The 17,408-nt window shown below is 37.1% G+C and overlaps 1 protein-coding gene and 1 long non-coding RNA gene across 14 annotated transcripts; both read right to left on the bottom strand.

Moving 5' to 3' along the window:
* Window positions 1-4,706: 4,706 nt before the first annotated feature.
* LOC112172388 lies at window positions 4,707-8,299 on the bottom strand. 11 transcript variants are annotated; one of them, XR_002925274.2, is made up of 6 exons: window positions 8,082-8,299; window positions 7,464-7,528; window positions 7,325-7,386; window positions 6,537-7,210; window positions 5,295-6,431; window positions 4,707-5,218 (listed from the first exon to the last, which is right to left on the bottom strand). XR_002925274.2 is itself a non-coding variant. In XM_024309713.2 (4 exons), the coding sequence occupies exons 1-4, from the start codon at window positions 8,230-8,232 to the stop codon at window positions 6,856-6,858; spliced, it is 633 nt and encodes a 210-aa protein (XP_024165481.2). In that variant the 5' UTR covers window positions 8,233-8,299; the 3' UTR covers window positions 5,243-6,855. The 11 variants fall into 11 exon arrangements, 1 of the variants encoding a protein (XP_024165481.2); XR_005801500.1 differs by having other exon boundaries at window positions 4,707-5,041; window positions 5,171-5,218; window positions 5,621-7,210; XR_005801499.1 differs by having other exon boundaries at window positions 5,295-5,409; window positions 5,621-7,210.
* A 5,270-nt stretch (window positions 8,300-13,569) lies between these two features.
* LOC112172392 lies at window positions 13,570-17,073 on the bottom strand. 3 transcript variants are annotated; one of them, XR_005801502.1, is made up of 7 exons: window positions 16,789-17,073; window positions 16,181-16,225; window positions 15,943-16,006; window positions 14,960-15,776; window positions 14,149-14,581; window positions 13,857-13,897; window positions 13,570-13,760 (listed from the first exon to the last, which is right to left on the bottom strand). It is a non-coding gene; the product is annotated as an uncharacterized LOC112172392 (long non-coding RNA). The 3 variants fall into 3 exon arrangements; XR_002925281.2 differs by having other exon boundaries at window positions 14,149-14,268; window positions 14,521-15,776; XR_002925280.2 differs by having other exon boundaries at window positions 14,149-15,776.
* Between the last annotated feature and the right edge of the window lie 335 nt (window positions 17,074-17,408).

Below are 17,408 nucleotides of genomic sequence, written 5' to 3' on the forward strand. Positions count from 1 at the left end.
TAAAGTTAATTACCAGATTGCTGGCACACTTGCTTTATTTGGGCACTCGGTTGATGACTTCGACTTGATTTCTATCATTATGAACAATGTTGGCGCTCTCTATGAGAACACTATTAGCTCTGCCCAAGCTTGTGACATACCAATTACTTATGATGCTCTTGAAGCATTGCTTTTGGGAGCTGAAAGTCGCCTAAAAAATTAGGCTCTTGTTGGTCTGGAGTCAAATCTCATTGCACTTCTAACTCACAAACATCAGATTGGTGGCTCTCGTGGATGTGGCACATGCTTTGGATCTCAAAGAGGCTGCCGAAACACCTATGGTCGTGGATACTTTTCTGGTCCCTCCTGTGATAACCTGTATTTTAATTATCATTTTAGTGATTACTCATTAGTCATTTCCTAAGTTAGGGTGTGACACCTCCACCTATAGCCGTGGTTCCAGCTCTCGGTTTCCATATCGTGGTAGTTCTATTCTTAGTTAGGCTCTATCTACTCGACCTCCTTCTACCTATGACTCTCGTGGCCCATGCCAAATCTGCAAACGCAATGGTCATACGACAAGTGATTGCTTCCATAGATTCAACATGGCTTATAAAGGTCGAACACCAAGCACCCATTTGTCTGCCATGGCTGCTGCCACAACTTCTTGCCATGATCCCTCTGCTTGGCTTCTTGACACCGGCTCCAACACCCACATCGCCAATGATCCTCATACATTAACTGATCCTAGAGAATACCATGGTTTCAACATAATTGGCGGCGTTGTCTCAGGTCAAGGTTTGCATATTTCAAAAATTGGAAATACATCCTTACCTCTTCCCACTCTCCTTTCACTCTTTATGATGTTCTTTATTGCCCACATGCTTCTGCCAATATCTTATCTGCTCATAAATTACTTTTTGATAACTCCTACTATATTCTAATGTTTCCCAATGCCTTTTATGTCAAGGTTCTGAGCTTAGGGGGGACGCTTTTGGAGGGTCGGAGTAATAACGGATTTTATCCCGTCAATAATGGTCCATCATCATCCAATAAATCGAGTCTTTTTCATACTCTTTCAGCAGATAAAGTTGATGCGGATGTGTGGCACTCTCGCTTAGGGCATCCATCGACACAAATTATTTGTCGTCTTGCATCTAGGATTTCTTTGTTAGACACTCATCATTCATGACAATGTCATTCGTGTCCATTAGACAAGTCCACTAAATTGCCCTTTAATTTGTCTGAGTCTGTTACTATATTTCCTTTTGAATTCATAGTGATGTATGTACTTCTCCTACTCTATCAATTCAAGGTTTTCAAATATTATGGTGTTTGTAGATGATTTTACACGATATGCGTGGTTGTTTCCCATGAAAACCAAATCTGAAGTACTTACCACCTTTGGTGCATTTTTCACCTACATTGAAAATCAATTCTCCACAAAAATAAAAACTATCCAAATAGACGCTGGAGGTGAATACACTAGTAGTAGAATTTATCTTTCACGTCATGTTCTTTTTGATGAATCCATTGCTGCTCCCCCTGCAGAGGCTAGTCAGCTACTCCCCAACATAATTCAATCACCAATACTAATTCCAATCCACCAGCCCAAGACCCAATCTCATCTCCTTCACCACTTCAAAACACGCAGCCGATCTCTCAGCCAAACCCAAATCCTCTTTCACCGGATCTCACCTACGGCCATTTCGTCATCTTCACAACCCTTGCTGCCGTCGGGTCCCTCCCCAAATGGCCCCCCTCCAGCCCGCCAACTCCCAACCCCATTCTTCCTTGACTCACCAAATTGAACCTAGTTGTTACAGTCAGGCAGTCAAGCAAAAGCAATGGCGCTTAGCAATGAGCGTTGAATTTAATGCTCTCATTCAACCTGGTACTTGGCAGCTAGTTCCCTATTCACCTTCAATGAATGTTCTTCCCAACAAATGGGTTTATCGCATTAAGAGGAAGCCTGATGGTTCGGTGGAGCGGTACAAAGCTCGCCCAGTTGCCAAATTCTCTATCAAGAGTCGAGTCTCTCACCGCTATACTTTTATTCATTCTTGATCTTTTTTGTTACTGGCACGAATGACATGAACATCCATTGATCAAAAACTGCTATATTTGAAGTCGATCCGATCCCAACTTCAAATTCCCACGAAACCCAGGTTAAGCTCCAGCTGATTTCTATCTCATTTTTGTTCTTGTTTTTACAATTTTAATTTGCTTACCTATGTTGCTCTGTTTCTATTCTCTGTTTTTCTTTTTTTTTTTTTGTCTTTTTTTTAGGTTAGTATTTTTGCAGCTCTGCGTATGATTTATTCTAAAAGAGGCATCACTTCCTAATTGATCATGGATTTATATGCCGAATTTTTTATGAAAGTATGGAACATACAGTATACTTGGCACTCATTAGTTTTAATCATAACATTTGGTCAAATAGGATGTATGGAGATCTGTTATGGAAGAGCATATGCATTTGCTGCTGCTGCTAATGTTTAACTGTCTATTGCTCTGTCGAGGGGTTTCAGCAAAGCAGAATTTGTTTAACTGTCTTTCAATGAATCATTCTGACACCAATCGTTTTCTCAATTATATTTCTTTCTAGTTTACAAGGAGCTAGTGTTTTGTGTCTCTGTATTTAGATACCTGAGCAACAGAAAGCAAAGGAATAAAAATCGACCACAGAAACCAAACCAGCCAATTTTTTGTTGCTTCATAGTCAATTGCACAACTCCTGTTAGAATGAATATTTATTTATAGTCGATTGACTAGGAAATTATTAATCTTTTCTACGTTTATGCAGTAGGGAAGAGAAACCAGAAAACACAAATGCATGTTTTCCATGATAGTTTATTCCAAGCCTTGAAATAGCAAGTGTTGAAAGCTTCTTGGGTTACTCATATCTGTAGCCCTTGGACACTTACTCTTCTACAAGTAGAAAAGTAGGTTTCATTGGAAATGAGCATACAGAGAATCTCTACATCTATCCCCCCTTTAACTCCTCAGTGGAAATATGATGTTTTTCTGAGCTTTAGAGGCGATGACACTCGCAAGGCTTTTACAGACCACTTATACACTGCATTGGAACATCAAGGAATCATAACTTTCAGGGATGATCCTGAACTTCAGAAAGGGAAAGCTATTTCTCCAGAACTTTTTGCTGCAATTGAAGAATCAAGATTTGCTCTCATTGTTCTCTCACAAAATTATGCATCGTCAACATGGTGCTTGGATGACCTTGTAAAAATCCTTGAATGAATGGAAGCAAAAGGAACTGTGCTGCCAATTTTCTATGATGTTGATCCCTCTGATGTACGGAAGCAAACAGGGAGTTTTAAAAGAGCCTTTGCAAATCATGAAGAAAGATTTAAGGATGACAAGAGAAAGTGCGGAGGTGGAGATCTGCATTAACTGAAGTGGCAAGTTTCTCTGGGTGGAATTCAAAGCAATGGTACACATATACTCTTTTTTTTCCTCTTTCCATTGCTTTACAACAGTTAATTTTGCTCAGCTCTTCATTATGTTATTCTTAAATAATATAGGCAGCTAATAAATTGAGCGTCTGATGCTTTTTAAATGACATTACAAGAATATAAAAGAAATCGAGTGCAATGCAGAGACATTTTCATAAACTAAATCTTCACGTCAATAACCTGATGAGTTTAATCTATTATGTGTTGTAGGTATGAATCAAACCTCATTAGAGATATTGTTGAAGTTATATGGAGAAGATTGCAACCTACTATCATTCAGTTATGCAGAAAGTCTAGTTGGAATTTACTCAAGATTGCAGCCAGTTAATTTGCTTTTATGACGTCCGCTTCATTGGGATATGGGGAATGGGGCGGGATTGGTAGGACAACTATGGTAAGAGCAGTGTATGAGAGAATCTCTCGTGAATTTGAATTTAGTTTCCTTCTTTCTGATGTTAGAAACTCCTGCCTTTGGTTCGGTGGTCCATTAATTGTGAATTTAGGGCCAATGGAAAAACCTTGCATTCCTTAATATAGATTTTGGGGAAAGATGGGGTCAACCTGTGTTGGATCACATTTGGTTCGTCTATTTCCCTGTGATATGTTCTCTCGACATGAGTGGCAGGATATCTACTATCAGCTTGTATTCTCATTTAAACACGACTTGGAATTGGAGGGAGGAATCGATGAGGAAAATGTGCAAGTGAAGAAGTGTGGGGTCCGTATGGTATATGAGGAAGATGCGGAGGAGCTTTGGCAAACATTATTGAAGCATAGGAGCAATATTGGCATTAATACCAAGCGAGGCCTTCAACACCATGATGATGATGATGATGCGGCATCTGGTAGTGCAAGTCAGGCTCATCCAAAAAGAATTAAACAAGCTCCACCTTGACAGTGCAGTACCCAGTGGAAGCCCTTATACTCATGACCAGAAACATGGTTAATGCATTTTTTTCTTGTTTTTTTTTTGTGAAAAAAGAAAGAAAAAAAGAATTCTTGTCTTCGAACGAACACATGTATCTTCTGTCCTGGTAGTTAATTATGCCTACTGGTGGCTCGATGCTGCAGCAATATTTATTTTGTTATGCCTACTGGTGGCACAGAATTGGTGACTACAATAAATGAAAAATCCAATCATCTTGCTTTTCAAGAAAATGAGGGCTGATCAAATTTCTGAGTACATTGTAAAAGTTGAATTGATTTGTTCTGTGAAAAATGGGATTCGTAGATAAAATTAAGAGAAGCTTGAATGGCCAATCTCCAATTTTTCGATATACTTCTAGGTGTGTTTCAGTTATTTGGTTCGATCCAATATTCATTTCAGATAAATCCTTTGTGTTCCTGCCTTTGCCTTCCGAGATGCACTCGTAAGTCATAACTGAAAGCATCAAATGAGAGTCTATATATAATTGTATATAGAAACACATTGCTTCTCCCATGCTTACCAGCGTCATATATATAAGTAATGATACAAGTTTCCTGTCAAGAAAAGCTCATAATAAGTATCAATATTTGTGGCAGAAATGTTATTCACTCGAGTTCTTCCAGGGACACGATCGATGAGCAAGCTCCCCCAAGGAAATCTGGAAGTTTACCGTTCAGACATTAGGTTGCAATATTATGTTTTTAACATGATTAACAAAAAATCAAAATATCATATTATCTATTCAAATTGAACTATTCTAACAGGTGGTAAGATTTTCTTGATCGACCTTAAGTACAACTTCCAACTTGTTTCGATTATCTGTTGCCTATAACACCTGTAGAACCAACACAGAAGTTAGCAATTATGAGCAGCTCATAATGAAAAAAAAGAACAAGCTCTTATTCTCATACATGTATCTTTCCAGTAGTTCTAGGGTCAAGAAATCTACTTGCTGAGTTCCAAAGCAGCTTGAACTCATTACCGGCATTTACCACAAACATCTGATGTAATGTAAATGAAGAATGGCTGAAAGAGTATAACTGTATAACATCAAATTTGGAACACAGCAGATATGCTGCATATGAACGAGTATAAGTTCTGCAACCTAGGAATATAGCAAATGAGTATAACAGAAAATTTGGAAAACAGCAACCTTGCCATTGGCACCAAAGCTCATTTTCCATAGCTAACTCCCCAAGTTCATATGCCAACAGACCAGTATGTCCATCATACTTACCCAGCTCATAATCATTAGCTGATTTCAAGTGAAGAGTCTCAACCCCATCTCACAAATCATCGCCATGGCTCCTAGGACTCCCGCTCAACCATCAGTAGAACCAATATCTTGCTTACTCCCCACTCCCATCATCCTATGCAAGCCTCACCTATCAAAAATAAGAAAACCCTCCGGCCTCAAGTTGCGCACTGACTCTGCATTGTTTGCCTCATTCGGATGAGGAGCATCTGACTAGGAGATCCACTTGATTATTGTGATACTTTCACATCTGTAACATTAACAGTATCAAGGTTGGATTACTTGGAGCCTCTATGTAGTCCACAACATCATTTCCTTGATTTTCAAAACAGCCACATGCCCACATCTATATCAGCTCCATGTCTATTTCTGCGGTTATAAATCCCCATGATGCTGACCTTAACAGAAGTTGAAACTGATATAGGATCCACATCACTTTCTATAAATGTCCTTCTGGATCCAGATGGAGCAATGGTTTCGTCTTGGCCTTATTTTTATTTTCAGTTATATACTTACATTTGGTCGATCTTCACAAGATTCAACACCGCCAGTGATTGAACATGCGAAAATCCTGGAGTGGGAAAGAACAGAAGATGACTGTCCCCCAGTACTCAAGCAGCAATGGTTTCGTCTTGGCCTTATTTTTATTTTCAGTTATATACTTACATTTGGTCGATCTTCACAAGATTCAACACCGCCAGTGATTGAACATGCCAAAATCCTGGAGTGGGAAAGAACAGAAGATGACTGTCCCCCAGTACTCAAGCAAGTCTCTTTCAACCCGAAGGAATCTCTGCATACATCATTTCTGAGTTGCTCAGGCTCCTTACTTATCGTGACTATTGAGACAAAGTCAGAGAAAGGGGCATACAATTTGTTGAAAGTAGAAGCACTTAACTTGTAAGTTTGTTCCAGTAGATTACAGCACTTATGGTTCGGACCTCTAATCACTGCTGGAATGTTCTTCAGGCCAGAAGTTGAGTGCAGTTTCATTCCCTGGACCTGAAAGAGAGCAAGATGAAGCATATTCCCTTGTGATTTGTCTATTTAAGGCTTCACTTGGTTTCTTTTCACCCTCTCCAATTCAACCCTTGCTTACTTCAACTCAGATCTTAGGTCAGCTATGATTTCCACCAGGAATTGAAGCTATTGATTTAAAAGCTATTCCATCTTTATTCCTTGTTTCAAGGATGTCAACTGTGCCGCACATGTCTGTATCAATTGAAATCTCCATCAGTTACATGTAAATATAAAAATTTACATGTAAAGACCAAAGCTTTGGCCACGACCCTATTCTTTGGCACCACAACATTTTTGGCTTTGGAGTTCCTAACACTTCGAAATGTATCTGGATTTGAGATGGGTTTTCTATTCCTTGGAGTAGTGAGAGCTTTGGCTACAGAAGATGGTTGCTTTGCCTTAACATTTGGGGTTGTTGCAGTGATCTTAGTATGGAGAGGTCTGGCCTTATCTTTGGCATCAACTATCTTATGAGAGATTGAAGAAATCAGGGCCAACCTTGAAACTCTAGGCTTAGAAGATTTTGCAGGAGCCGTAAGTGGGCATTTCAAACTAGTAAATAACAAAAAAGAGTTTAAATGATATTGGTAATTTCATTGATCAGAGCCAAATTATAACAGTAGAAAAGGACTTGGAATTAGATTATTGAAGGCTCGGCATATATACCTTGGTGACTTTCTGTTTAGTGCTTTTCGAAGTTTAACATTCGGACTTCTTGCTGCCATAACCTGTAAAACCCAATGTTAGTTATCATATCAAATTAAAGTGATTTATGTGATCCCAATTGAAATGTGCTAAAACTCACCCTAAGAACAAAGTTTTTGTATATTGCTTCAGAGTCTAATTCTTCTTCATGCTTCTGATCACACCCTGTAAACCACCACCAACATAACATTCATCATCAGACACAAAGATGGTTCAAAATGGGTCAAAATTCAATGGCTAAGAAAATCCATTCTATTTGCACAATTAGGCCTCAGTATTTTCACCGTGATTCTGAATTGCACACACAATGTCAACTGGGTCAGTATTCAACTCAAATTAGTTAATTTCTTCATTTCCGAAAAATCATTTCTCTACTTAACCAACCAAGAGCTCAAAAATCAGGCTATCATCTAAATTGGATGATATAATCACTGTGACTCTGAATTGCATATACCATGTCAACTGGGTCAACCATTAAATATTGACCTCAAATAACTGATCTTTTAGTAACTTCTTTCATTTCCTAAACAGTCATTACTCAATTTCCCTCAGAACCCAAAATCACAACAGATCAAATGCAAAATCGATCGAATGCAAAACAGATCATATAAAGAAGAAAAGGCTAATTCAGTGACACGAGGTTCAATTCAAAGCAAGAGGTTCTGATAAGTAAATTAAGGGAACATAAAAGTTGTGGGGTTTAGAGCGAAACACGAACCGACGCGCATGCAGAACCAATAACGGTCGTCGGGACAGAAGTGATCTGGTGTGGTGAAGTCTACGAACTTGGGCGCCTCGATCTCCTCGTAGAACTCGTCCCCGCCTCCTCCCTGGCCGTTGGTCTGAACGGGCTGAGGTTCTTCTTCCATACCCACAAAACAGAGAGAGAGAGAGAGAGAGAGAGAGAGAGGTTGGTGTGACTGGAAATTATGGAGGTGAGTTCTGAGGAGAAGAGTTAAGTTAAAATTTGGAGGATTCTGAAAGTAGCCGTTGGGAAAGGTTCTCATTTGCGGACAAGGAGGTCACCGTAACGGCTTCTCAGGGACTTTTCAGTAATTTGGGCGCAGAAGTCTTTTCCATTGGCCACCTGTCACATCTTCAAATGCAAAACCCAAACACCCAATTTTTTTTTTTTTTTTTGCGTCCGTCCTAATTTCTTCGTCTCACTATAGGGGATTAGGGGGAGTCCGGCTTTCACTCTTTCTCTTTGTTTTTCAGTTCTGTTCTCTTCGTCTCTCCCACATTTGTTCTCAATTTATCTTCTTCAAAATCTCTTAATTAAGCTTATTGCATGCCCTCAGCGAACTTCATCGTCTCCCTCATCAAATCGACACCACTTTTCATTTGTAGAAATACACTCGAGAGCCTATGGCGCACAAAAAAAAAAAAAAAAAAACAAGTTTTTCCTTTCGGTGCTTGGACCTCGTGTATAAAGGGGGCACAATGGAAATATAAGCTTTAACCTAAATTCATAAAGGCAGTTCTTGCAGAAAACAAAGATAGCTTATTTGCAAATAAGGATAAGCAAGACACCATAGAAGCTTGAGATTCAATGAAGGAGAAATCAATATCATAGAATTATGCAAAAGTGGGTCATGTTGAATAAATTGGTATCGAAACCCACCAGAAGAATCATGCAGAGGTGGATCGTGTTGAAGTTATATTTTTGGGCTCAAACAGAAGTAATTGGTGTTGAAGACCCTATATGAGAATCATGGGAACCCGAATAGCCCGAAGACAAGTGATGTAAAATCTCACACAATACCTGGGGGAAACACGAATAATGTTGGCGAATGTCGATAATAGGTACAATAAATTTTTCATTCCCTCATTCTGAGTTCTTGAGAAAGAGAAAAAAAAGGACATTGTGGGGGTGTAAAATATTGGAATGGATTCCTAAGCAATAGATGGACCAGAAGAGAAGCAGCCCGAATTATTCAAGAAATTCTCTCGAGGATGAATCCACTCAAAGTCAATCTTGGTAAGAAAGAATTGGTCAGCTCGATTCATCCGTAACAAGTGGGAGGACTTTCCCCATGTCATTTTAAGAGTGGCGTTATGAACCCACTAACAGGTGACTCACAAAAATTATACATCACTACCCACAATAACCAAGATATCCGCTTAGGCTCACCTTTAAATACTTTGTATGGTGAACAATTAAGAGAAGCAATTGATTTCTATTTCACTCATTACAACTTAAACACTCACTAACCTATACATTAGAGAGTCTTTTGCAGGTACCCCCTTTTCAAAACTCGACTTACTAATCCCAATCAAATCCAGAAAATATCTTCAAAAACAACTTCTTGACTAAGAAGTCTTCACTCTTACTACAGTCAGCAAAGTAGGTGTGGAGATATTCTATCGAATTTTTCCACGCTAACATAAAGTAAATAAACAATAATTATTCAAAATACCATTCAATTAGTTTTTTATGTTTACTTCCATCCATTATATCAGGATCTCTTGGCATGACACTACTTTACTAATTTTCTTTTATTAATTAATTTATTCATAGTAAATGTGAAAAATAGAAACCTAATGTGAGCGGTTGACATGTGTTCGAGCCTCCTTGCAACAACAAAACAAATGCGTGGGCCCCATCTGACTTGGATCGCATTGACTGACTGGTAAAGTCTGAAGACCGGAGTCTCCTCCTAGAGAAATTCTTAGGTAGGGCACCCCCACCACGTCACATTTATGACCATCCATTTGTAGCCTGACACGTGTGATTTTTTTTCCACTCCATATTGCTGCAAAAAAGGGTCCAAACTTCCTATTAAATTTCAATGTCCCGCCAAGAGTTTTGCCTAAATTAGAATTCCTCGACTATATCGAATCTGGGAACAACAAACACCGTCCATTTTCTTGTTCTGCTTGCTGCCGCATCCAATTGACTCTATCAACTTCTTCTTTTGCCGTCACACTCTCCATCAGATCGAGATCTCCGAACAAAAGAGATCGCATGGAATCACCTGGTAATCTTCAATCCTCAATCTATCGCTTTTAGTTGGTCATTCTTGTATTTCATTCGTTTCAATCTCAACATCTCGATTTTATATACGTGTTCGTAGAGGTTCTACAAGATCATACACTTCCTGCTTATATATTGTTGTTTATGAGCTTATATATTTCTTGAATCAAAAGCTGCTTCAATCTCACATGCAATTGTTCTAGCATTTGGTTGAGCTTTTTTATCTAGTTGAGATTGGTTGGGAGTTCAAGGATCCATCTTTTAAGTAATAGTAACTGTTTGTTTATTGGGTTGATCCTAGGATTTGCGAACGAGATGAAGACTGGTAGAAGAGTAGGGGCATTCAAGCAATACATTGTTGGGAGAAGCAGTGAAGTGACTTTTGCCGATGCATTTGAGAAGCAGGAATCGATAATACGATATCTTGGAGGATTTGATTCTACTGGAGAGGTTGGTTTTTCCATTTTTAATGAGTTGATGGTTTCTTCTTTATCAACTTTTTGTGCCAGAGAAATTACACCTCTGGTAGCATCTGTCTAATATGTGCTATTGTTTTAAAAGTTCAAGTCTCATAGGCTAGTAAAATATTTGATCAAGTCTTAGACTCATTCCGATTAGTTAAGTTCTTCTCAATATTCTTATGAAAAAAAAAGCCATTTGACACCAACTCTTCGTTTCCTATTACTTTGCTCTGGTTTATTTGGGAATCGGGATATTTCTCCTGAAAACTATTGAATTGTAAATGATTTTTTGATGCCAGTATTTGTGACAAATGACATTGCACACCACACCAGAATGTTTTTCCTGTCTTATCAATACAATCCTTTTCCATATTCTTTGTCAATCTCTCACTCTAATTGACCAATTCAAAGCTGAGGTCTCTTTGTTCCTCTTAAAAATGCCAATATTGTCACTCCAGGAGCTTTGTTATTCTTAGAATATACCCCAAAGTATTTGTTTATTGACACACCTCAGTATTAGGTTATGTTTTTCATTAGTATCTTGTTAAGTTTCTTGATTATGGCTTTAGCTCTTCTATAATGTAGAATCTCCAAATCACGCAAAAACAAGAAGCAGCAAAGCATTGTAAATGCTAAATAGTTGATGTTGAGAATGCACTTGCAAAGTTCACCTAGGCTAGGGAAGCACACAACAAGGTGGAAAAGTTAAAGGCAAAAGGGAAACCAATTCCAACAAACATTGGCGAGGTATTATATCTTAAATTTTCCTTTCCTTCATACATCCCAGGTTATTGAAAATCACCACACAGGGATGAACCTTACTAAGTTAGTATCTCTAAATTGGTGGAATTATGAGTAGACAACTTCAGAATGTCTTATACCTTGCCTTTGCTGTTTTGTCATCTCTAGGGAGACTTTATGATACAGTAGGATCTATTTGTGGTTAATTTTTGGTCGAGATCTGGTTTCTATATCTCTCTGCAATACCTTTTACTTGCTTGTTCTGGCAGCTGAGTTTAAATGTGTGCTTGTTCAGAAACCCGGAATTGCTTGCTCAATTTTGGCCTGAATATATGGTTTATATAAACTTTAGCTCCTGATGGTTGTAGGTGGAACATTATCCGTTTATTCATTACCCTGTTGATGCAAACATAAAGGCTATTTCTAACTCCAGCCATATCAGGTATGCATATCTATGATTGATAATGCTTATTTGTGAGATTTTAATAGAAGCATTTAACATATGCAGACTATGAGGGTGATATTTGGTAGCAGAATGATGCATTGCAGTTATCGTGCTTTTGTAGCATATTCTAGACAAATAGCAACATCTGTCTATGCTTTGGTAGCATATTCTAGGCATTGCTATATATGAGTGGGATAAAGGCAAATAGCAAGTAGTGTACTATGAAAGCCATGCCAATTTTTTCATTTTACTAATAAAGCTTGTTTGTGTCAAGAACATGAGATTGAAGCTGTCAGGCCATGAAATGAAAAATGCAGTGGCACCTCCAAGATGTATAGAGGATCGGTGAAGAGGGAGTTACAAGAAGAGACGCAACTGGCAGAGCAGAGTCTGGAGGGTTGACACAGAATAGTCTCAAAGTTGCAACATAGCTATATAAACGTTTGCTTAGAAGAAAATTGAACATTTTCTACTATAATTGTTTGTTGTCAAAAGGTGGCAGACTTTGAACAGTTTGTCACTTCCAATTTGTATGTTTTGAGCAGTTCAATGGTTGTATTTTTAAACGTTTATAAACTAGCAATACATGTGAGAGGTAAAAGATTAATTAGATCTTATTCTAGTAAATTCTAGCAATATCTATTGAATTTGACAACAAGTGGTGTGTGTGGGAACCATTATACATTGGCCAAAGCCAAGTATACAGTGGGATGAAATAGCTGTTAAAAACAAAAGCCATTGCAGCCAATGGAAAGTAGAATTGTAATTGCAGCCCAGACATACTGTTAAGTAAAACGCAACAGTTGATCAAAATAATCATATCAGTGGAGGGTGTTCCCTCAGTTGAAGCTGCACATATATAAATCCCAACAAATACTTGCATCATGAAATAAGAAGTTAAAACTAGTTGACTTATATCATTAGTATCATTCAAGGGGGAATTGATAAATTGAAAGTTACATGGAACCAAACTACACAATCTTGCAGCACATGTTTTTGTAAAAGAACATTACAAAATGAAATGTCGATAGTAACCAGCAAGACCCAAGAAACTACGAATTTCCGTTACATTGGTAGGTCTTTCCCAATTCAACACTGCTTCTACTTTTTGGGGATCAACACTAACACCAGCAGCTGTAATGACGTGACCCAAGAATGTCACTTGGTCAAGCCAAAACTCACACTTACTGAATTTACACTACAAGAAAAATGACCTTTTGCAAGGAATTTTTTCCTTGTAAAAAGCTGGAAATTCCTTGCATTAACCCAAATGCAAGGAATATTCCTTGCATTTGAGTCCTTGCAAAGAGGCCCTTGCAAAAGAGCAAATACAACAACTTGAAAATTCCTTGCATTTGAGTTCAAAAATATAAGGAATTGTTCATCTCAAATGCAAGGAATTCTGAACCTGAGATTAACTTTGGTTAACTAATATACAAGGACAATTCCTTGCATATTATTCCTTGCATTTAGTATATGGAAGGTCGTTTTTAGCCATTTACATGCTATTTAAAGTTTAATTACATTTAATTTATTATTAATTTCTACCCAATCTAATAAAATCTGTTCCAACTTCTGAGACTTTGAATAAATGAATTACTTTTATTTATAAATAAAGTAATAATTACATATGGAAAATTCCACAAGGATTAATAACTCAAATGTTCACAAAGACCTACGTCAAAGACTTTGAGATAATCTCAAAGCTTCCTATTTACAAGTTTACAACTACAATACGCTTCTAGCTGGAGCAGCTCCACTCTTGCTGGTTACCTGTAAGGATGAGAATTTTGGTCACTTAAAATGAATTACTAGATTACTGGTATTGCCTTACAATTAATCCAACAAGCACATAATATATAGCATCACCTGAGGTAAGGTAACTTGTCCATCATGCAAAGGGTTGAGCACTGAAAATGACAAGCAGGAAGATATTCAAAGCTGATAATGAAGGTAACAAGCTCAAAGCCAATTTGGACCAAGAGTTTAGTGAATGTACTAATAGATGATGTAAACTTTTATCTGTATGTTTATCTAATGTGTCCTTGACCAAACTTGAAGTGTGATCATTTAAGTGTTTAGTACAACTCATTTATAAAAGCACTCTTAGTGTGTCATTGACAGTAAAGAAAATTACCAGCAAAAGAAGAAACAAATTTACCTGTAAGCCCAAAGCCAACTGAGGAAAAAAAAAACCTTCAAAAGCAGTACTGTAACTTCTAGGTAATATGCCTTGGAACAATTCCTAGTTTCCATATTCCGTTCATTTTCCAAATGACCCCTCCAATGAAATCAAATTTCAGTCAAACATGTTAGACTGTGAACTAAGATCAACAAAATAAGATAATAGAGATGCGATGGTTTGGCAAAGAACATAACTCATCAGTCCAGGTGTATGCAAATATGAATAAATCTATATATCGGCTTTGGGTTTTCTATAATTCTTGAAAGGTTCGGTCATCAAATCTTGCATGAAACCACGAATAGTTGCGCCAAATTATTGTAGTCTTTATGCAAAAAGAAAATCATATACCAGTCAATCAAATGTACTTGTCAGGTTCCATATCCTCTGCCTCAATTTCTTAGTCACTGTCCTGCAGCAAGAAATTGTTCAAAGATTATAGTGAAAGATTAAAGTGAATCAAGTAATTCAATCAAGAAAGATATCCAAGACCCATATATGCGGTCATAAATACACAAGCTGAGCCTAACACTAGAAGTTAGTGAACTTCAATACTTGAAACCAATGCTAAAGTGCTGTAAAAAATTTACAGTGCACTTAATCATCAAAATTCTTGTATGCTTCACCCTGGACTTAAAATTCTTATATGCATTTTATAAGCTTGATTTTCTTGGATATGCTCTAACCTCATGCTAAAGAAAGCAAGAAATAAAAATCAAACCAATACATATATATTAACTGTCAGAGAAGTTTTCAATTTAATAGTTACCAATATTTTAAAAATATTCACCTTACTTTGTCTATGTTCTAAAGGATCTTAATGTTAGTCATTTCAGTTCTACATTCCTTAACTTTTTTCATAAGGATCTCTACCTGGAACAGAAACAAACATATAAAGCAAAAACATTAATAGATATGATACAACCAATTATAGCTTTAAGTGAAAGAAGAGCATTCTTAATACCATTGAAAATGTAGTACTAGATGAATCAACACTTTAAATAACAACTGGACAGAGGTTTCTTATGTGGCAGATTTCAAAGATTGCCTAAACAATTTTCAAACCAAGTATGTGCGCACTTAGGCTAAAGCATATATCCTCTGTCTTGCCACAAGAACTAAGCGAAACATGCACTTTAAGTTACACTAGCTTATAAGATTATCAGGGGTTTCTTAAATGAAGAGATCTCACACATTACTAAACTATTCTTAACTTTGTCACCACTGAATTCAAAATTTTATATAACCAAACTTTATAATCGAATTGACAATTTCTAGCAAACAGAAATTAGAAGAAACAAATATACCTTTTAAGACCCAAACATACTAGTATGCTACAGATCAAAACATACTACTGTTTGTGAAAGAAAATCACATGATCCCACATATATACTGCTAAACTAGTATTAAGTAAACTGGTAGAAGTAATCTAGCAGTTAGGTACAAAGAACAACAATGTCATGAACATTATAATGTCCAACTGTTCCATATGATAAATTTCAAAAGAAGCTCTTATCTGATACTCTCATGTGGCTTCAAGTATATTCCTTGAATATATACAAACTTATACAATGTCTAGTAAAACTTTCTGCATTCCTCAACATTCCCTGCACATTATTAAAACAGAGGAAAAGAAAATTGACATGTCATTTAGATCTGAAAAATTAAAAGACTTATTGAATAATTTGTTGTCATAAGTTATTGAAGATTAAACAAAATGATGAAAACCAACTACTCTTGAGTTGAAAGCTGATAAGGAGAACGTAAGTTTACCTTGATTGACTAGTTGATAAAGGGTAACAGCATCTGCACCAGAACATAAGGCTCTCCCATTACCCTTTAAAAACAAAAAATCAAGATGGCAAAATGAGACAAGGTGTATGCAATTTTCAGAAATTGTTACAACCTCAACCATAGTAAAACTGAAATATGTGTTGCAAAGTATATAAAGAAACTACTAATGCAAACATGAAAAGAAGTGGATTTATAGATGCATCCAATTACTGCCTACCAGGCCACAACGACTTGTTAAAGTAAGTCTTTCTACTAGCCTTATCTGCAATCCAAATCAAAAAGAAAATAAAGGGGGTCAAGCAAGTGCAAAGTACAACTCGATAATGTTTCAAAAGATCCAAAAGATGATGACATAAGATCATGTTTCCCAGGCAAGGCCTTTCTTGCAACTAAGCAGCTGCTTTGTCCACTTCTATGTAGTAATAATATCAGCAAATTTAAACAGAAAAGAAACATTCAACAAGTTAAATCAAAGATATTGTGCTGAATCCTTTACAAAACATTGTTCCAAATTATATTTAGTCGATTAGTCCTCTAGGATAGTGCCCAAGTAAAAACCCCCAATCTTGAAACTCAAATGTAATCATATAAACCCTATTCAAATTGAATTCAAAACAAACCAAATAATATCCAGAAATCAAAGGAATACAAAACTAGATCTATTCACAAGTAAACAGGGGAATCTAAATGCAATCATATAAGAGGAAGAAAGAAAACCAGGTGTATTACTGAACAATATATGTACTGAATATCAGACCCAAACGAAAAATAGGCCAGAGAAATCGAGATACATATGCGTTCGTGCGAGAGAACAGATCTAGATACCTGCGATGACGACTGAGTGGTTAGCTTTCGGGGTGGGGTTTGCAAGAGAGCCTGCTATCGGACTCGGAGCCTTCATTCATGGGTTCTGCATCTACAAGTCACAGCAGGATTAGGGGGTTGTGGTTTGGAATGTTGGCACTCGGTTCTTCAACCATAGAGATTTCTCTTTCTTTTGATATTTTTTTTTTCTCTAACTGGAGCCAGGTGATAAAGGCTCCGACTCCCAAAGTATTCCAAATATATAAACAAGGAATTAAGTAGATCCTTGCAATTGTAAATTTCCTATAGCGCTCAAATATCCCGCCCAACTATATATGCAAGGACTTTCAATTTATATGCAAGGAGTTATCACTTTTTTAGAATTTGGAACACCAAATACAAGGAATTGTTGTATTCCTTGTAAACTCAAATACACAAATGCAAGGATATACAAAATTCTTTGTAAACCCAACCAATTGCAAGGAATTTATTAACCCTTGCATATCAATTCGTTGTATTAGCCTGAATTTGTTGTAGTGTTAGCATACAATTGGTGCAGCCGTAGAGTCTCCAACACAATATTCAAGTGCTCAGCATGTAACTCCTCACTTTTAGAATAAACCAGTATGTCATCAATGAAC

This window comes from Rosa chinensis, chromosome 6, assembly GCF_002994745.2.
Source record: "Rosa chinensis cultivar Old Blush chromosome 6, RchiOBHm-V2, whole genome shotgun sequence".
In the NCBI taxonomy this organism is placed as follows: domain Eukaryota; kingdom Viridiplantae; phylum Streptophyta; class Magnoliopsida; order Rosales; family Rosaceae; genus Rosa; species Rosa chinensis.

Excerpts from the sequence above, each read along its gene's own strand:
- LOC112172388 (XM_024309713.2), bottom strand. The coding sequence starts at position 8,232 with ATGGAAGAAGAACCTCAGCCCGTTCAGACCAACGGCCAGGGAGGAGGC. Across the intron at positions 7,529-8,081 it reads TTGGTTCTGCATGCGCGTCG|GGTGTGATCAGAAGCATGAA; the intron begins GTTCGTGTTTCG and ends GGTGGTTTACAG. Across the intron at positions 7,211-7,324 it reads CTAAACAGAAAGTCACCAAG|TTTGAAATGCCCACTTACGG; the intron begins GTATATATGCCG and ends GTTATTTACTAG.